Raw genomic sequence first — 19998 nt, 5'->3', positions numbered from 1 at the left:
CAGTAGCCCAGTTAATAGCCTCGTCTCGTCTCCCTCTCAGTAGCCCAGTTAATAGCCTCCTCGTCTCCCTCTCAGTAGCCCAGTTAATAGCCTCTCGTCCTTCCTCTCAGTAGCCCAGTTAATAGCCTCGTCTCGTCCCTCTCAGTAGCCCAGTTAATAGCCTCGTCTCTCCCTCTCAGTAGCCCAGTTATTAGCCTCGTCTCGTCCCTCTCAGTAGCCCAGTTAATAGCCTCCCCTCTCAGTAGCCCAGTTAATAGCCTCTCCTCCCTCTCAGTAGCCCAGTTAATAGCCTCGTCCCTCTCAGTAGCCCAGTTAATAGCCTCGTCCCTCTCAGTAGCCCAGTTAATAGTCTCCTCCCTCTCAGTAGCCCAGTTAATAGTCTCCTCCCTCTCAGTAGCCCAGTTAATAGTCTCCTCCCTCTCAGTAGCCCAGTTAATAGCCTCGTCTCGTCCCTCTCAGTAGCCCAGTTAAGCCTCGTCCTCTCAGTCTTGTCCTCTCAGTAGCCCAGTTAATCTCCGCTCTCCTCCCCGTCCCTCTCAGTAGCCCAGTTAATAGCCTCGTCTCGTCCCTCTCAGTAGCCCATAGCCTCGTCTCCTCCCTCTCAGTAGCCCAGTCTCCCTGGAGTAGCCCAATCCCTCTCAGGCCCAGTCAGTCTGGAGAGGTAAAAAGCCACATGGATGATCCATCTCTACCAGAAATGAGCTTTCACCTGTCATTTCCTTCCCATCAGTGTAGAAGGAGGGGCAAGGAGAGAAGACGAGGAAACCACTTTATACTATTGAGATGCACCCCCCAAGTCCCTATTGTCCTGGGTGTGGGCTGGCCAGACAGAACAGACCGGTCAGCTGGTGGACCATCTGTAGTCTGGGAGGGAGGGAGGGAGGGAGGGAGGGAGGGAGGGAGGGAGGGGAGGGAGGGAGGGAGGGAGGGAGGGAGGGAGGGAGGAGGGAGGGAGGGAGGGAGGGAGGGAGGGACCTCCATGTTAAATAGCCTGGAAACATCAGCTGCTGTCCTCTTCATTAATGAAGTCAGGTCCGCTTCACCACAGACTGTACCGTCCTAATGGCACCCTATTCACTATCTAGTGCACTCCTTCTTTATATAAGTCTTGGATGGATGGCTGGTGATGTTCAGGGGAAGACTAAGCCCTTACTACTTCATATAAGCCTTGGATGGATGGATGGATGGATGGATGGATGGATGGATGGATGGATGGATGGATGGATGGCTGGTGATGTTCAGGGGAAGACTAAGCCCTTACTACTTCATATAAGCCTTGGATGGATGGATGGTGATGTTCAGGGGAAGACTAAGCCCTTACTACTTCATATAAGCCTTGGATGGATGGCTGGTGATGTTCAGGGGAAGACTAAGCCCTTACTACTTCATATAAGCCTTGGATGGATGGCTGGGGATGTTCAGGGGAAGACTAAGCCCTTACTACTTCATATAAGTCTTGGATGGATGGTGATGTTCAGGGGAAGACTAAGCCCTTACTACTTCATATAAGCCTTGGATGGCTGGATGGTGATGTTCAGGGGAAGACTAAGCCCTTACTACTTCATATAAGCCTTGGATGGCTGGATGGTGATGTTCAGGGGAAGACTAAGCCTTGGATGGATGGCTGGTGATGTTCAGGGGAAGACTTAAGCCCTTACTACTTCATATAAGTCTTGGATGGCTGGATGGTGATGTTCAGGGGAAGACTAAGCCCTTACTACTTCATATAAGTCTTGGATGGATGGCTGGTGATGTTCAGGGAAGGTTACTACTTCATATAAGCCTTGGATGGATTGGTGATGTTCAGGGAATTTAAGCCCTTACTACTTCATATAAGCCTTGGATGGATGGCTGGTGATGTTCAGGGGAAGACTAAGCCCTTAAAACTTCATATAAGTCTTGGATGGCTGGATGGTGATGTTCAGGGAAACAAACAAGTCTTACTTCATATAAGTCTTGGATGGATGGATGGTGATGTTCAGGGGAAGACTAAGCCCTTACTATTTCATATAAGTCTTGGATGGATGGCTGTGTATTTATGAGGTTGGTACCATGTTATATTCATTTAATCCCCTTTCCCTATTCTGATGTGTAATTAGTATCAGACAAAACTGTTGCTTCATAGAAACAAACAAGTCAACCCTGAGCACAGCAGTGTGTCAGACAAAACTTACTTATTCACATTGAGATATATATATATATATACTGTACTGTGCACCTGTTGGTGGTTGAATCTTATCCAGCTAACATCCTGTCTACCATAACCTGCAGAACAGAATATCCAGCAACAACAACCCAGCAGTCCAACCATCATAGGGTGAAGTTGCCTTAGATGCTGACCCTGGGTCAGTTTTTCCCTTTACCCCACTAATGGTTAAGGTTAGGATTGGGGAGGGGAAGCTGATCCTAGATCTGTACCTAGGGGCAACCTCACCCTAGAGCTATCTAACAGTGGGTCACGCCTATCCCTTTTTCTAGACAGATCCTAGCCTGGTTAAACCAGACTGAATGCTGTGTTCACCATGAGTGGAGTGCTCAGTCTAGTTTTAATCAGGCTAAAAATGCTCGTCTTTGACTAATATGCAAATCGCTATTGGTGACCATTATGTCACATTGGCTCCTGTCCTGTCGATGAAACGTTTGTAATAGAGAACCTCATCTCAGGATGACAAGCCTCTTCCTTGTTTCTGTCGTTGATGTATTTTCCATCCCCCATTCTGACTGTCTGTCTTCATCTGGGGTTAATAGTGCCCCTCTCCTATCACAGCCTTAAATGAAAAGCCTTGAGGCCAGTTTCCCAGACACAGATTAGAGCTGCAATAATGTATAGCGTTTTGGGTGACCTGACCAAATTCACATAGAAATGTTATAGATCTGTTATTTTCATTGAAAGCAAGTCTAAGAAGGTGGTAGATCTGTTATTTTTCTATGCTTCCTGTTTTATAGTTTTTTTTGGTGGGGTCTTTTACTTTGGGTTTTGTACACCGGCTTCAAATCAGCTGAAAATACAATGTTTTTGGTTCTGGAAAATCTATTTCACAGCAGTTTAGATGCTACAATGATTCTCTACACTATACATGCTTGTTTTCTCACAAGTTGAAATTCGAATTTAAAGCAACCAGGAAATGGCGGTGCGATATCTGCATAGTGCATCTTTTACGCCTGGTCTTGGACTCAATGGAGATTCTCCATTCAGCATGATTTAGAATCCAGCACTAGGCTTAATCTGCGTCTGGGAAACTGGTCCGAAAACTATTCCACATATTCTAGAACTATCATTTGGAGTGATGTCACCCACCTCTACCATGTCACTCTGAGCTCTGTCAGCCTGCTGCTCTGTCAGCCTGCTGCTCTGTCAGCCTGCTGCTCTGTCAGCCTGTTGCTCTGTCAGCCTGTTGCTCTGTCAGCCTGTTGCTCTGTCAGCCTGTTGCTCTGTCAGCCTGTTGCTCTGTCAGCCTGTTGCTCTGTCAGCCTGTTGCTCTGTCAGCCTGTTGTTGCTCTGTCAGCCTGTTGCTGCTCTGTCAGCCTGTTGCTGCTCTGTCAGCCTGTTGCTGCTCTGTCAGCCTGTTGCTCTTTCCCCATATATACAGGTTTGGAACTAAGCATTGTAACTCTGCCTAACAACACATTTGTACATACCAATGTCTGGCATTATTACAGTTCTATTTATTTCAGATGTCTTTATGTCATGTTTAAAATGAAGAACCTGAGTTTTACTATCGTACATCAGTCCAAGATCACGTCATGATGTACAATTAGTTGTCCAGTCTGTTCGATAAAATGAAATAAAGATATTGGAAAAATAAGTGATGAAACTCTGTTGTCCATCAGTCATGATGCAGCTTTATAAATCTCATGAGAAAGTGAATCTAAAGGTAATGTTTTCCTGACGTGTTGGTTTGAGAGGATAGAAGACTCATATTATAGGAGTTAGCCTCCCACTGTGATTGGCTACAAACACACGATGCTGTCACTTTCCAGATGGACACACCCCCAACACACATACTGTACAGATCCGCTAAACACACTGGGACAATTGCAACCCAAAAATATAAAGGGAAATGTCCAGAATACGGTTGTCAGTTATCAAATCAAATGTTCTTGTAAACAGGCTATTGGCGTTCTGTGTTTGCGTGCAGTATCGCTCTCTCTCTGGTTGCTGTAGGCTCCTCTTGCTGTCATGTTAAAATCTGTACTGTCTTTGGTGAAATTACTGGTGTTGGGGGGGATACAAGCCGATGAGAGACGCAGTTATGATGCGTAACCAGAGGAAGCGAGAGGGATAACAGACAAATGTCTTCTCCAGCAGGTGGCACTGTTGCGTTTCGCTCACTAAGTGAGGAGATTTTGTATAAAGGTCAATAAGTGTCGAATTTGGTAAACATAAATTTGATTTGATTATTTGGTACATAAGGTTTATTTGATCCAATATTTGTTTTGTAATGCTTAGGTTAAGTGTACGGATATAGTTTTTTCTCAAATGTTCCTAATTATCAGAGTTGTCACGAGATGTTTATGCAAATCCATGATCTAGTGAACAAGTGATCAACAACTAATGGGCGTGACTGATAGGAGTCACTACAGGTGTGATCAAACCTTACGTCAAAGTTGCCTGAAGCTGATTGGAAAATGCTATGACCCGACCAGTTATGCAGAACAACCTCCTCGGGGACAGACTCTAATGTGCATAAGGTTGGTTAACTTACCAGTGTTGATCCTAAACAAACACATTTACAAACGACTTGTTTAAAGTGTTATTGCAACCATGGTGTTATTGTTTTTTTTTTTACAGAAGCTTATAAATCAATGAACCTGATAATGATCCATATTATATGAGTAGAAAAAGAATGTGTGATGTGCAGCAAAGCAGCTATATCTTTTCTATGGTCCATCCTGTTCTGATCTAATGAGATGGATGTAGAATCTAGGTCTTTCCCAGTAATGAAGGACAGAAAGCTGCAGCTGTACACCTCACTGTCGACCACGACTGTATCCGGGAAGGACGTGGTGCAGGGAGCCTGGTGGTGCAGGGAGCCTGGTGGTGCAGGGAGCCTGGTGGTGCAGGGAGCCTGGCGGTGCAGGGAGGAGCCTGGCGGTGCAGGGAGGAGCCTGGCGGTGCAGGGAGCCTGGCGGTGCAGATTGCAGCCGTTCTCACTCAGTAGAGGCAGGCACGAAGATAGGCCTCTCTTGGCATTGGTGAAGACCACTCAAGTTAGGGGTTAGAGGTTATATTTCATGGCAGCCTCTCCTATACCACTATTCCCAACATGTTATACACCAGAGGTTGTAAATAAAACCTTTAAAGGTTGGTCTGACTTGTATTGTTATGGTGGGGATCTGAAACCCATAGCTGAATGGATTCAGGTTAGCACTTCTCAGCATTTATATTCACGGAGAGCAATTTCCATTTAATAGCAGGTCGTGTCCATTTCTTTATAGTAATTGTGTTAATTATTGCTTTCTTCCGTGGAAACATAGAATGGATAACAATGGCAAATAAACCGAAAGCAAAATCAAGCAAAGATTTACGAATTTTTAACCCTGTTAATCATTGCTGAAACAAACCCCAAACCCCCGAGGTGCCTTATTGATATTATACACTGGTTACCAACGTAATTAGAGCAGTTGAATGTTTTATCATATCTGTGGTATACCACGGCTGTCAGCCAATCAGAATTCAGGACTCATACAACCCAGTTTATAATGAAGCTTTGGATATGGACTCTTCCAAGTTATGGTTATTTTGCCCATGTGCAAACTACAAACATTTAACCAGTTAAAGATAATGAATACATGACCATGAAATACAAATGTATTTTATTAAAAACAATTCATACAAAAGTGGCAAACGACGTGAGTGTGTGTATGTGTTACAGCGTGATGTACAATCACTACTTTACGTACCCCAGGACATTGTGAAGCAGAATGACGCTCGTAGGTACCCCGTCTAACTGGGAGTGGGGACAGACAATTGGAAATGGTTTTAGACGGGGCTTTACTTTAATCAAAGTACAGTACAGATTCAAAAAGAATGCAGGCAATGCAAAAGCTAAACAAATTATTTTTTACTTAAGTCGTGCTTCTACAAAAACTACAGATATAACTGGGTGATCAATAAATCATGGGACTTATGTCAGTTGCTCGGTCTTAGCAAGGATTCCTTGTCTAATGATTATGCCAGCTAGCGATGTCTCTATACAGAAGAATCGAGCTAACTTAAAAATAGCTTGCAAAACAATTTAGCGTAGTTTAGGTGCTTCTTCATCTGCATTGCTTGCTGTTTGGGGTTTTCTGGCTGGGTTTCTGTACAGCACTTTGAGATATCAGCTGATGTAAGAAGGGCTTTATAAATACATTTGATTTGAGCCTAATCGATTTCTGTAAATAGCATCAGACTACAAAGTTAGAGTTGTAGAAAACTCTTAATAACAGTAATTTGGACAATAGCTTCCAAAAACGTATTCCAAAGAAGAAAATAGCTTGCTTCCTAGCCAGAAAATAAAGACATTTTAATTTATCTGCCTTGACAGCTGGGTATTTATGTTGGATATGCGCATTCAGGATGCGCACGTCGTGTTCCGTAACAGGTTGTACCAGGAAAGTCGCTGCGGGCAAGTGAGCAGACACTTCCAAAACGCGGTCAAACATAAACACCGTTCAGCCATCCGTTCTTCAGTTTCCTCCTGAATTTATGTGCGCGAATACACAACACTTTACGGTATCGCGTGTTTTCTGGTAGGGAAACTTATGTTATACTTGAAAAGATCGGAGAAAAGTTTTCTGAAGTTAGAGCACATTTGGTCATTTACTGTAAGGATATGAGTTTTCAAACCAGCATGGAAGTTGTGTGTAACGACCTAGCGATGAAAGCCTACCCATTACCAAGGCAAAATAAGAAAAAGTGCGAGTCATCTATTTTGTAATGACGTGTTATTCAGAAGTAAATGTTCACAGTAAATGTGTTGCATTGAGTTTGCTATACAACCGCAAATGATTTGAGATAGATGCGCTTGCTTAAAGAAATAACTGATTTAGAAATTCGACATACTTCTTATTAATGTGCTTGCGGGAAATCTGACACTTATTTGTCATGTGCCTGCTGAAAGCACATAAGTTATCAAAACTTATCCAACTTCAGAATGTGCAGGTTCCTGTTTGATACTATTCATACTTGTTGTACTGCAACCAATATTAGCTTAAAACCCAATGCATTTCAATGGTCATCGAATTTCTAGATTCTAGATGGGTCATTCCACGAATAGAGTGCCTTTTGCTTTCCTTTGCTATTTTACATAGGAATTGTGCATCAATATTGAATTTCAAAAACCTGTTACATTAATAAGTGCCTCTTAATAGAAAAATCATGGAAAAATTAATTAAATCACTTTTATAATATGAATAAAGACTTAATAAAATGCCCAAACTCTGCATTTGTACATGTCCCTTCTCATGTTTTTCTGACTTCTAGGAAGATTTTAAGCCAACATTTTTAACAAGGGTCTAAATGGGTTCAGAACATAATAAATCGGGTGTTATTTTCAGAGCTGACTGAGGCCATGTCAGCGGTGTGGATCAGCTCCTCTCTACTGAGGTCCAGGGCAACTCACCTCAGACAGCTCAGTGTGTTCTCTAGAAGGGCTGTGTTACAACCTCTACAGGTGGTCTCCTCACTACAGAAGACATGGACACCTGGGAACCCAACCTGGTGCTGTAGGTAGGGCAGCTCTCTTCACATTGTCATACATAAACAGACGAGCTGGATTATTTCTGTCATTTTGCAAGTTGTTTCCTTTCTAAAGCCCACCTCTGACCTCTGACATAGATTGTAGATGACATTTTGTCATTCAGACCTATAGAGCACACCAGTAGTTGGGGTCAATCCCATTTCAATGTAGTCAATTACAGTTGCAGTGATCGGTATGATCCGTCAACTGTATGGACCTGATGGCCTGTATGTGTCTTGACTAGTATTCAGACTGAGGGTAATGTATTTCAATGCCTGCTGAGCCATGCTCAAGTCACTGCATACTATAGAAACAATCCTTTTCAGAAACAGGTTTTTAAAATATGTTTTTACTTGGATTGTCCAGCCCAGTTTCTGCTTTGTCTTGGCTGTAAGGAACGGGGCTCAGCGTGGTTGTCTTGGCTCAGCGTGGTTGTCTTGGCTGTAAGGAATGGGGCTCAGCGTGGTTGTCTTGGCTGTAAGGAACGGGGCTCAGCGTGGTTGTCTTGGCTCAGCGTGGTTGTCTTGGCTGTAAGGAATGGGGCTCAGCGTGGTTGTCTTGGCTGTAAGGAACGGGGCTCAGCGTGGTTGTCTTGGCTGTAAGGAACGGGGCTCAGCATGGTTGTCTTGGCTCAGCGTGGTTGTCTTGGCTGTAAGGAACGGGGCTCAGCGTGGTTGTCTTTAAGGAACGGGGCTCAGCGTGGTTGTCTTGGCTGTAAGGAACGGGGCTCAGCGTGGTTGTCTTGGCTCAGCGTGGTTGTCTTGGCTTGTCTTGGCTGTAAGGAACAGGGCTCAGCGTGGTTGTCTTGGCTGTAAGGAACGGGGCTCAGCGTGGTTGTCTTGGCTCAGCGTGGTTGTCTTGGCTGTAAGGAACAGGGCTCAGCGTGGTTGTCTTGGCTCAGCGTGGTTGTCTTGGCTGTAAGGAACAGGGCTCAGCGTGGTTGTCTTGGCTCAGCGTGGTTGTCTTGGCTGTAAGGAACAGGGCTCAGCGTGGTTGTCTTGGCTGTAAGGAACGGGGCTCAGCGTGGTTGTCTTGGCTCAGCGTGGTTGTCTTGGCTGTAAGGAACAGGGCTCAGCGTGGTTGTCTTGGCTGTAAGGAACGGGGCTCAGCGTGGTTGTCTTGGCCGTAAGGAACGGGGCTCAGCGTGGTTGTCTTGGCTGTAAGGAACGGGGCTCAGCGTGGTTGTCTTGGCTCAGCGTGGTTGTCTTGGCTGTAAGGAACGGGACTCAGCCTGGTTGTCTTGGCCGTAAGGAACAGGGCTCAGCGTGGTTGTCTTGGCTGTAAGGAACAGGGCTCAGCATGGTTGTCTTGGCTCAGCGTGGTTGTCTTGGCTGTAAGGAACGGGGCTCAGCGTGGTTGTCTTGGCCGTAAGGAACGGGGCTCAGCGTGGTTGTCTTGGCTGTAAGGAACGGGGCTCAGCGTGGTTGTCTTGGCTTTAAGGAACGGGGCTCAGCGTGGTTGTCTTGGCTCAGTGTGGTTGTCTTGGCTGTAAGGAACGGGGCTCAGCGTGGTTGTCTTGGCTGTAAGGAACGGGGCTCAGCGTGGTTGTCTTGGCTTTAAGGAACGGGGCTCAGCGTGGTTGTCTTGGCTCAGTGTGGTTGTCTTGTCTTTAAGGAACGGGGCTCAGCGTGGTTGTCTTGGCTGTAAGGAACGGGGCTCAGCGTGGTTGTCTTGGCTGTAAGGAACGGGGCTCAGCGTGGTTGTCTTGGCTGTAAGGAACGGGGCTCAGCGTGGTTGTGTTGGCCGTAAGGAACAGGGCTCAGCGTGGTTGTCTTGGCTTTAAGGAACGGGGCTCAGCGTGGTTGTCTTGGCTCAGTGTGGTTGTCTTGGCTGTAAGGAACGGAGCTCAGCGTGGTTGTCTTGGCTTTAAGGAACGGGGCTCAGCGTGGTTGTCTTGGCTCAGTGTGGTTGTCTTGGCTGTAAGGAACAGGGCTCAGCATGGTTGTCTTGGCCGTAAGGAACGGGGCTCAGCGTGGTTGTCTTGGCCGTAAGGAACGGGGCTCAGCGTGGTTGTCTTGGCCGTAAGGAATGGGGCTCTGCGTGGTTGTCTTGGCCGTAAGGAACGGGGCTCTGCGTGGTTGTCTTGGCTTTAAGGAACGGGGCTCAGCGTGCTTGTCTTGGCTGTAAGGAACGGGGCTCAGCGTGGTTGTCTTGGCCGTAAGGAACGGGGCTCAGCGTGGTTATCTTGGCCGTAAGGAACGGGGCTCAGCGTGGTTGTCTTGGCCGTAAGGAACGGGGCTCAGCGTGGTTGTCTTGGCCGTAAGGAACGGGGCTCTGCGTGGTTGTCTTGGCCGTAAGGAACGGGGCTCTGCGTGGTTGTCTTGGCCGTAAGGAACAGTGGAGAGGGGAGAGAACAGTGGAGAGGGGAGAGAACAGGGGAGAGGGGAGAGAACAGGGGAGAGGGGAGAGAACAGGGGAGAGGGGAGAGAACAGGGGAGAGGGGAGAGAACAGTGGAGAGGAGAGAGAACAGTGGATAGGAGAGAGAACAGTGGAGAGGGGAGAGAACAGGGGAGAGGGGAGAGAACAGTGGAGAGGGGGAGGGGAGAGAACAGGGGAGAGGGGAGAGAACAGTGGAGGGAGAGGGGAGAGAACAGGGGAGAGGGGAGAGGACAGGGGAGAGAACAGGGGACAGGGGAGAGAACAGGGGAGAGGGGAGAGAACAGGGGAGAGGGGAGAGAACAGGGGAGAGGGGAGAGAACAGGGGAGAGGGGAGAGAACAGGGGAGAGGGGTCCACTATGAAACCACAGTCCGGGAACACAACAGGAAGTTGGGTCTGAGATGAAGGGGGATTCCATCCAGAACCTTCTTCTGTTTCAAAATAAATTACTGTTTCAAAATAAATTATTATTGTTTCTTCTCCCTCTTTGTGTACCAACCCAGCCCTCTGTGTCTGGGCGGCAGGTAGTCTAGTGGTTAAGAGCAATGGGCCAGTAAGCAAAAGGTCTCTGGTTTGAATCCCAGAGCCGACTTGCTCTTGAGCAAGGCATTTAACCCTAATTGTTCCCTTGGGCCTCTCTGGATAAGAGTGTCTGCTAAATGACTCAAATGTAAATATCTACTCCCTCTCTCTGTTCCAACCCATGTCTCTCTGTTCCAACCCATGTCTCTCTCTTCCAACCCTTCTCTTTCTGTTCCAACCCTTCTCTTTCTGTTCCAACCCTTCTCTCTCTGTTCCAACCCTTCTCTCTCTGTTCCAACCCATGTCTCTCTGTTCCAACCCATGTCTCTCTGTTCCAACCCATGTCTCTCTGTTCCAACCCATGTCTCTCTGTTCCAACCCATGTCTCTCTGTTCCAACCCATGTCTCTCTGTTCCAACCCATGTCTCTCTGTTCCAACCCATGTCTCTCTGTTCCAACCCATGTCTCTCTGTTCCAACCCATGTCTCTCTGTTCCAACCCATGTCTCTCTGTTCCAACCCATGTCTCTCTGTTCTAACCCTTCTCTCTCTGTTCCAACCCATCTCTCTCTGTTCCAACCCATCTCTCTCTGTTCCAACCCATCTCTCTCTGTTCCAACCCATCTCTCTGTTCCAACCCATCTCTCTGTTCCAACCCATGTCTCTCTGTTCCAACCCTTCTCTCTCTGTTCCAACCCTTCTCTCTCTGTTCCAACCCATCTCTCTTTTCTAACCCATGTCTCTCTGTTCCAACCCTTCTCTCTCTGTTCCAACCCATGTCTCTCTGTTCCAACCCATGTCTCTCTGTTCCATCCCATGTCTCTCTGTTCCAACCCATGTCTCTCTGTTCCAACCCTTCTCTCTCTGTTCCAACCCATGTCTCTCTGTTCCATCCCATGTCTCTCTGTTCCATCCCATGTCTCTCTGTTCCAACCCATGTCTCTCTGTTCTAACCCTTCTCTCTCTGTTCCAACCCATCTCTCTCTGTTCCAACCCATCTCTCTCTGTTCCAACCCATCTCTCTCTGTTCCAACCCATCTCTCTCTGTTCCAACCCATCTCTCTGTTCCAACCCATGCCTCTCTGTTCCAACCCTTCTCTCTCTGTTCCAACCCTTCTCTCTCTGTTCCAACCCATGTCTCTCTGTTCCAACCCATGTCTCTCTGTTCCATCCCATGTATCTCTGTTCCAACCCATGTCTCTCTGTTCCAACCCTTCTCTCTCTGTTCCAACCCATGTCTCTCTGTTCCAACCCATGTCTCTCTGTTCCATCCCATGTCTCTCTGTTCCAACCCATGTCTCTCTGTTCTAACCCTTCTCTCTCTGTTCCAACCCATCTCTCTCTGTTCCAACCCATCTCTCTCTGTTCCAACCCATCTCTCTCTGTTCCAACCCATCTCTCTGTTCCAACCCATGTCTCTCTGTTCCAACCCTTCTCTCTCTGTTCCAACCCTTCTCTCTCTGTTCCAACCCATCTCTCTTTTCTAACCCATGTCTCTCTGTTCCAACCCTTCTCTCTCTGTTCCAACCCATGTCTCTCTGTTCCAACCCATGTCACTCTGTTCCATCCCATGTCTCTCTGTTCCAACCCATGTCTCTCTGTTCCAACCCTTCTCTCTCTGTTCCAACCCATGTCTCTCTGTTCCAACCCATGTCTCTCTGTTCCATCCCATGTCTCTCTGTTCCAACCCATGTCTCTCTGTTCTAACCCTTCTCTCTCTGTTCCAACCCATCTCTCTCTGTTCCAACCCATCTCTGTTCCAACCCATGTCTCTCTGTTCCAACCCTTCTCTCTCTGTTCCAACCCTTCTCTCTCTGTTCCAACCCATGTCTCTCTGTTCCAACCCATCTCTCTCTGCTCCAACCCATCTCTCTGTTCCAACGCATGTCTCTCTGTTCCAACCCTTCTCTCTCTGTTCCAACCCTTCTCTCTCTGTTCCAACCCAAGTCTCTCTGTTCCAACCCATGTCTCTCTGTTCCAACCCATGTCTCTCTGTTCCATCCCATGTCTCTCTGTTCCAACCCATGTCTCTCTGTTCCAACCCTTCTCTCTCTGTTCCAACCCATGTCTCTCTGTTCTAACCCTTCTCTCTCTGTTCCAACCCATCTCTCTCTGTTCCAACCCATCTCTCTCTGTTCCAACCCATCTCTCTCTGTTCCAACCCATCTCTCTGTTCCAACCCATGTCTCTCTGTTCCAACCCATGTCTCTCTCTGTTCCAACCCTTCTCTCTCTGTTCCAAGCCTTCTCTCTCTGTTCCAACCCATCTCTCTGTTCCAACCCTTCTCTCTCTGTTCCAACCCATGTCTCTCTGTTCCAACCCATGTCTCTCTGTTCCAACCCATGTCACTCTGTTCCATCCCATGTCTCTCTGTTCCAACCCTTCTCTCTCTGTTCCAACCCATGTCTCTCTGTTCCAACCCATGTCTCTCTGTTCCATCCCATGTCTCTCTGTTCCAACCCATGTCTCTCTGTTCTAACCCTTCTCTCTCTGTTCCAACCCATCTCTCTCTGTTCCAACCCATCTCTCTCTGTTCCAACCCATCTCTCTCTGTTCCAACCCATCTCTCTGTTCCAACCCATGTCTCTCTGTTCCAACCCTTCTCTCTCTGTTCCAACCCATGTCTCTCTGTTCCAACCCATGTCTCTCTGTTCCATCCCATGTCTCTCTGTTCCAACCCATGTCTCTCTGTTCCAACCCTTCTCTCTCTGTTCCAACCCATGTCTCTCTGTTCCAACCCATGTCTCTCTGTTCCATCCCATGTCTCTCTGTTCCAACCCATGTCTCTCTGTTCTAACCCTTCTCTCTCTGTTCCAACCCATCTCTCTCTGTTCCAACCCATCTCTCTCTGTTCCAACCCATCTCTCTCTGTTCCAACCCATCTCTCTGTTCCAACCCATGTCTCTCTGTTCCAACCCTTCTCTCTCTGTTCCAACCCTTCTCTCTCTGTTCCAACCCATGTCTCTCTGTTCCAACCCATGTCTCTCTGTTCCAACCCATGTCTCTCTGTTCCATCCCATGTCTCTCTGTTCCAACCCATGTCTCTCTGTTCCAACCCTTCTCTCTCTGTTCCAACCCATGTCTCTCTGTTCCATCCCATGTCTCTCTGTTCCAACCCATGTCTCTCTGTTCCAACCCTTCTCTCTCTGTTCCAACCCATGTCTCTCTGTTCCATCCCATGTCTCTCTGTTCTAACCCTTCTCTCTCTGTTCCAACCCATCTCTCTCTGTTCCAACCCATCTCTCTCTGTTCCAACCCATCTCTCTCTGTTCCAACCCATCTCTCTCTGTTCCAACCCATGTCTCTCTGTTCCAACCTCTTCTCTCTGTTCCTTGTCTCTCTGTTCCAACCCACTCTGTTCCAACCCTTCTCTCTCTGTTCCAACCCATTCTCTCTGTTCTGTTCCAACCCATCTCTCTCTGTTCCAACCCATGTCTCTCTGTTCCAACCCTTCTCTCTCTGTTCCAACCCATGTCTCTCTGTTCCAACCCATGTCTCTCTGTTCCAACCCATGTCTCTCTGTTCCAACCCTTCTCTCTCTGTTCCAACCCTTCTCTCTCTGTTCCAATGTCTCTCTGTTCCATCCCATCTCTCTCTGTTCCAACCCATCTCTCTCTGTTCCAACCCATGTCTCTCTGTTCCATCCCATGTCTCTCTGTTCCAACCCATGTCTCTCTGTTCCAACCCTTCTCTCTCTGTTCCAATGTCTCTCTGTTCCCCATCTCTCTCTGTTCCAACCCCATCTCTGTTCCTCTCTGTTCCAACCCTTCTCTCTCTGTTCCAACCCATCTCTCTGTTCCAACCCATGTCTCTGTTCTGTTCCAACCCACCCTTCTCTCTCTGTTCCAACCCATGTCTCTCTGTTCCAACCCTTCTCTCTCTGTTCCAACCCATCTCTCTCTGTTCCAACCCATCTCTCTCTGTCTCTCTGTTCCAAATGTCTCTCCTTCTCTCTCTGTTCCAACCCTTCTCTCTCTGTTCCAACCCATGTTCCAACCCATCTCTCTCTGTTCCAACCCATCTCTCTGTTCCAACCATTCTCTCTGTTCCAACCCCTTCTCTCTCTGTTCCAACCCTTCTCTCTCTGTTCCAACCCAAGTCTCTCTGTTCCAACCCATGTCTCTCTGTTCCAACCCATGTCTCTCTGTTTCCCATGTCTCTCTGTTCCAACCCATGTCTCTCTGTTCCAACCCTTCTCTCTCTGTTCCAACCCATGTCTCTCTGTTCTAACCCTTCTCTCTCTGTTCCAACCCATCTCTCTCTGTTCCAACCCATCTCTCTCTGTTCCAACCCATCTCTCTCTGTTCCAACCCATCTCTCTGTTCCAACCCATGTCTCTCTGTTCCAACCCTTCTCTCTCTGTTCCAACCCTTCTCTCTCTGTTCCAACCCATGTCTCTCTGTTCCAACCCATCTCTCTCTGTTCCAACCCATCTCTCTGTTCCAACGCATGTCTCTCTGTTCCAACCCTTCTCTCTCTGTTCCAACCCTTCTCTCTCTGTTCCAACCCAAGTCTCTCTGTTCCAACCCATGTCTCTCTGTTCCAACCCATGTCTCTCTGTTCCATCCCATGTCTCTCTGTTCCAACCCATGTCTCTCTGTTCCAACCCTTCTCTCTCTGTTCCAACCCATGTCTCTCTGTTCTAACCCTTCTCTCTCTGTTCCAACCCATCTCTCTCTGTTCCAACCCATCTCTCTCTGTTCCAACCCATCTCTCTCTGTTCCAACCCATCTCTCTGTTCCAACCCATGTCTCTCTGTTCCAACCCATGTCTCTCTCTGTTCCAACCCTTCTCTCTCTGTTCCAAGCCTTCTCTCTCTGTTCCAACCCATCTCTCTGTTCCAACCCTTCTCTCTCTGTTCCAACCCATGTCTCTCTGTTCCAACCCATGTCTCTCTGTTCCAACCCATGTCACTCTGTTCCATCCCATGTCTCTCTGTTCCAACCCTTCTCTCTCTGTTCCAACCCATGTCTCTCTGTTCCAACCCATGTCTCTCTGTTCCATCCCATGTCTCTCTGTTCCAACCCATGTCTCTCTGTTCTAACCCTTCTCTCTCTGTTCCAACCCATCTCTCTCTGTTCCAACCCATCTCTCTCTGTTCCAACCCATCTCTCTCTGTTCCAACCCATCTCTCTGTTCCAACCCATGTCTCTCTGTTCCAACCCTTCTCTCTCTGTTCCAACCCATGTCTCTCTGTTCCAACCCATGTCTCTCTGTTCCATCCCATGTCTCTCTGTTCCAACCCATGTCTCTCTGTTCCAACCCTTCTCTCTCTGTTCCAACCCATGTCTCTCTGTTCCAACCCATGTCTCTCTGTTCCATCCCATGTCTCTCTGTTCCAACCCATGTCTCTCTGTTCTAACCCTTCTCTCTCTGTTCCAACCCATCTCTCTCTGTTCCAACCCATCTCTCTGTTCCAACCCATCTCTCTCTGTTCCAACCCATCTCTCTGTTCCAACCCATGTCTCTCTGTTCCAACCCTTCTCTCTCTGTTCCAACCCTTCTCTCTCTGTTCCAACCCATGTCTCTCTGTTCCAACCCATGTCTCTCTGTTCCAACCCATGTCTCTCTGTTCCATCCCATGTCTCTCTGTTCCAACCCATGTCTCTCTGTTCCAACCCTTCTCTCTCTGTTCCAACCCATCTCTCTCTGTTCCATCCCATGTCTCTCTGTTCCAACCCATGTCTCTCTGTTCCAACCCTTCTCTCTCTGTTCCAACCCATGTCTCTCTGTTCCATCCCATGTCTCTCTGTTCTAACCCTTCTCTCTGTTCCAACCCATCTCTCTCTGTTCCAACCCATCTCTCTCTGTTCCAACCCATCTCTCTCTGTTCCAATCTCTCTCTGTTCCACCCATGTCTCTCTGTTCCATCTCTCTCTGTTCCAACCCATGTCTCTCTGTTCTCTGTTCCAACCCATCTCTCTCTGTTTCTCTGTGTTTACTCCCTCTTTATCTCTCTCTGTTCCAACCCTTCTCTCTCTGTTCCAACCCTTCTCTCTCTGTTCCAACCCATGTCTCTCTGTTCCAACCCATGTCTCTCTGTTCCATCCCATGTCTCTCTGTTCCAACCCATGTCTCTCTGTTCCAACCCTTCTCTCTCTGTTCCATCCCATGTCTCTCTGTTCCATCCCATGTCTCTCTGTTCCAACCCATGTCTCTCTGTTCTAACCCTTCTCTCTCTGTTCCAACCCATCTCTCTCTGTTCCAACCCATCTCTCTCTGTTCCAACCCATCTCTCTCTGTTCCAACCCATCTCTCTCTGTTCCAACCCATCTCTCTGTTCCAACCCATGTCTCTCTGTTCCAACCCTTCTCTCTCTGTTCCAACCCATGTCTCTCTGTTCCAACCCATCTCTCTCTGTTCCAACCCATCTCTCTGTTCCAACGCATGTCTCTCTGTTCCAACCCTTCTCTCTCTGTTCCAACCCTTCTGTTCCAACCCAAGTCTCTCTGTTCCAACCCATGTCTCTCTGTTCCAACCCATGTCTCTCTGTTCCATCCCATGTCTCTCTGTTCCAACCCATGTCTCTCTGTTCCAACCCTTCTCTCTCTGTTCCAACCCATGTCTCTCTGTTCTAACCCTTCTCTCTCTGTTCCAACCCATCTCTCTCTGTTGCAACCCATCTCTCTCTGTTCCAACCCATCTCTCTCTGTTCCAACCCATCTTCTGTTCCAACCCATGTCTCTCTGTTCCAACCCATCTCTCTCTGTTCCAACCCTTCTCTCTCTGTTCCAAGCCTTCTCTCTCTGTTCCAACCCATCTCTCTGTTCCAACCCTTCTCTCTCTGTTCCAGATGTCTTCTGTTCCAAATGTCTCTCTGTTCCAACCCATGTCACTCTGTTCCATCCATGTCTCTCTGTTCCAATTCTCTTCTGTTCCAACCCATGTCTCTCTGTTCCAACCCATGTGTCTCTGTTCATCCCATGTCTCTCTGTTCCAACCCATGTCTCTCTGTTCTAACCCTTCTCTCTCTGTTCCAACCCATCTCTCTCTGTTCCTCTCTCTCTCTGTTCCAACCCATCTCTCTCTGTTCCAACCCATCTCTCTGTTCCAACCCATGTCTCTCTGTTCCAACCCTTCTCTCTCTGTTCCAACCCATGTCTCTCTGTTCCAACCCATGTCTCTCTGTTCCATCCCATGTCTCTCTGTTCCAACCCATGTCTCTCTGTTCCAACCCTTCTCTCTCTGTTCATGTCTCTCTGTTCCAACCCATGTCTCTCTGTTCCATCCCATGTCTCTGTTCCAACCCATGTCTCTCTGTTCTAACCCTTCTCTCTCTGTTCCAACCCATCTCTCTCTGTTCCAACCCATCTCTCTGTTCCAACCCATCTCTCTCTGTTCCAACCCATCTCTCTGTTCCAACCCATGTCTCTCTGTTCCAACCCTTCTCTCTCTGTTCCAACCCTTCTCTCTCTGTTCCAACCCATGTCTCTCTGTTCCAACCCATGTCTCTCTGTTCCAACCCATGTCTCTCTGTTCCAACCCATGTCTCTCTGTTCCAACCCATGTCTCTCTGTTCCAACCCTTCTCTCTCTGTTCCAACCCATGTCTCTCTGTTCCATCCCATGTCTCTCTGTTCCAACCCATGTCTCTCTGTTCCAACCCTTCTCTCTCTGTTCCAACCCATGTCTCTCTGTTCCATCCCATGTCTCTCTGTTCTAACCCTTCTCTCTGTTCCAACCCATCTCTCTCTGTTCCAACCCATCTCTCTCTGTTCCAACCCATCTCTCTCTGGTGTTCTCTGTTCCAACCCATGTCTCTCTGTTCCAACCCTTCTCTCTCTGTTCCAACCCTTCTCTCTCTGTTCCAACCCATGTCTCTCTGTTCCAACCCATGTCTCTCTGTTCCAACCCATGTCTCTCTGTTCCAACCCCATGTCTCTCTTCCAACCCCATGTCTCTCTGTTCCAACCCTTCTCTCTCTGTTCCAACCCATCTCTCTCTGTTCCAACCCATGTCTCTGTGTTTACTCCCTCTTTATCTCTCTCTGTTCCAACCCTTCTCTCTCTGTTCCAACCCTTCTCTCTCTGTTCCAACCCATGTCTCTCTGTTCCAACCCATGTCTCTCTGTTCCATCCCATGTCTCTCTGTTCCAACCCATGTCTCTCTGTTCCAACCCTTCTCTCTCTGTTCCAACCCATGTCTCTCTGTTCCAACCCTTCTCTCTCTGTTCCAACCCTTCTCTCTCTGTACCAACCCATCTCTCTCTGTTCCAACCCATGTCTCTCTGTTCCAACCCTTCTCTCTCTGTTCCAACCCTTCTCTCTCTGTTCCAACCCATGTCTCTGTGTTTACTCCCTCTTTATCTCTCTCTGTATCAGACTTTGGTCAACTACAGTACATATGGCAAATACTTGGTTGTGTTTACTGTAGTTTGCCTGGTACAATGGAACCAATTAAATAGTCCTCTATGTCCAAACTCCAAAGTGTTATCAAGTGCACCTAAAAACAGCTTCCAACTATTTCCCTCATGTATTAGACCCAGGTCTACTCTGTCTACTGTTCATGTCTGTCCCTCAACAGATCCCTCCATGTGGACAGTCCCCCCCTGGTCCCAGGGCAGAGCTTCAGCTACGTCCATGGGGCCTCCTCAGTGTCCCTGCTGGGCCAGACGGTGGGCAGAGTTTGCAGGCGGCAGCTGACCGCTGGCCCCACAGAGGCCCTGGTGTTCCCTGCAGGATGGAGTCCCGAAGACCTTCTCCCAGTTTCAGGAAGATGTAGGTCTTTCATCCACCCTCTCTTCTAATCTATTTCATCATATCTAGAGATCATTGTTAGGCCGTTACCTCTGTTCCCACCAAAGCATTCAGCAGGACGATCTGTCAGTGCATCTGATTGGTGGTTTACCAAATAGTAACATAACTATTATGTGTCAGTGCATCTGATTGGTGGTTTACCAAATAGTAACAGAACTATTATGTGCCAGTGCATCTGATTGGTGGTTAACCAAATAGTAACATAACTATTATGTGTCAGTATATTGTTGGGAAACTATTGATTACCACTAGCATCTAAGCAGACAGACAGTAACATGGAGGAAATAGGAAAATCTGTCCCTATTCATGGTGTAACACCCTGAGGCCTGCTAACTAGGACATCCATGGTGTAACATCCCGAGGCCTGCTAACTAGGACATCCATGGTGTAACACCCTGAGGCCTGCTAACTAGGACATCCATGGTGTAACACCCTGAGGCCTGCTAACTAGGACATCCATGGTGAAACACCCTGAGGCCTGCTAACTAGGACATCCATGGTGTAACACCCTGAGGCCTGCTAACTAGGACATCCATGGTGAAACACCCTGAGGCCTGCTAACTAGGACATCCATGGTGTAACACCCTGAGGCCTGCTAACTAGGACATCCATGGTGAAA

General features: G+C 47.8%; 1 protein-coding gene and 1 long non-coding RNA gene across 2 annotated transcripts in view; one reads left to right on the top strand and one right to left on the bottom strand.

Moving 5' to 3' along the window:
* LOC124021794 (nuclear distribution protein nudE-like 1-B) overlaps positions 1-5914 on the bottom strand; it is a 15315-nt gene extending 9401 nt beyond the window's left edge. The window contains exons 1-2 of the mRNA XM_046336914.1: positions 5905-5914; positions 4971-5206 (exon numbers count right to left, since the gene is read on the bottom strand). Of these exons, the coding sequence (XP_046192870.1) occupies positions 4971-5206; positions 5905-5914 (246 nt within the window). The remainder of the gene's footprint in view (positions 1-4970; positions 5207-5904) is intronic.
* A 708-nt stretch (positions 5915-6622) lies between these two features.
* Positions 6623-19242, top strand: LOC124021793. The gene is made up of 3 exons (XR_006836312.1): positions 6623-6735; positions 7543-7714; positions 19147-19242. It is a non-coding gene; the product is annotated as an uncharacterized LOC124021793 (long non-coding RNA).
* The last annotated feature ends 756 nt before the right edge of the window (positions 19243-19998 follow it).

This window comes from Oncorhynchus gorbuscha, unplaced genomic scaffold (assembly GCF_021184085.1).
Source record: "Oncorhynchus gorbuscha isolate QuinsamMale2020 ecotype Even-year unplaced genomic scaffold, OgorEven_v1.0 Un_scaffold_1213, whole genome shotgun sequence".
In the NCBI taxonomy this organism is placed as follows: domain Eukaryota; kingdom Metazoa; phylum Chordata; class Actinopteri; order Salmoniformes; family Salmonidae; genus Oncorhynchus; species Oncorhynchus gorbuscha.
Note: the sequence above shows the minus strand (reverse complement) of the source record. Positions and strands in the feature narration are given on the sequence as shown.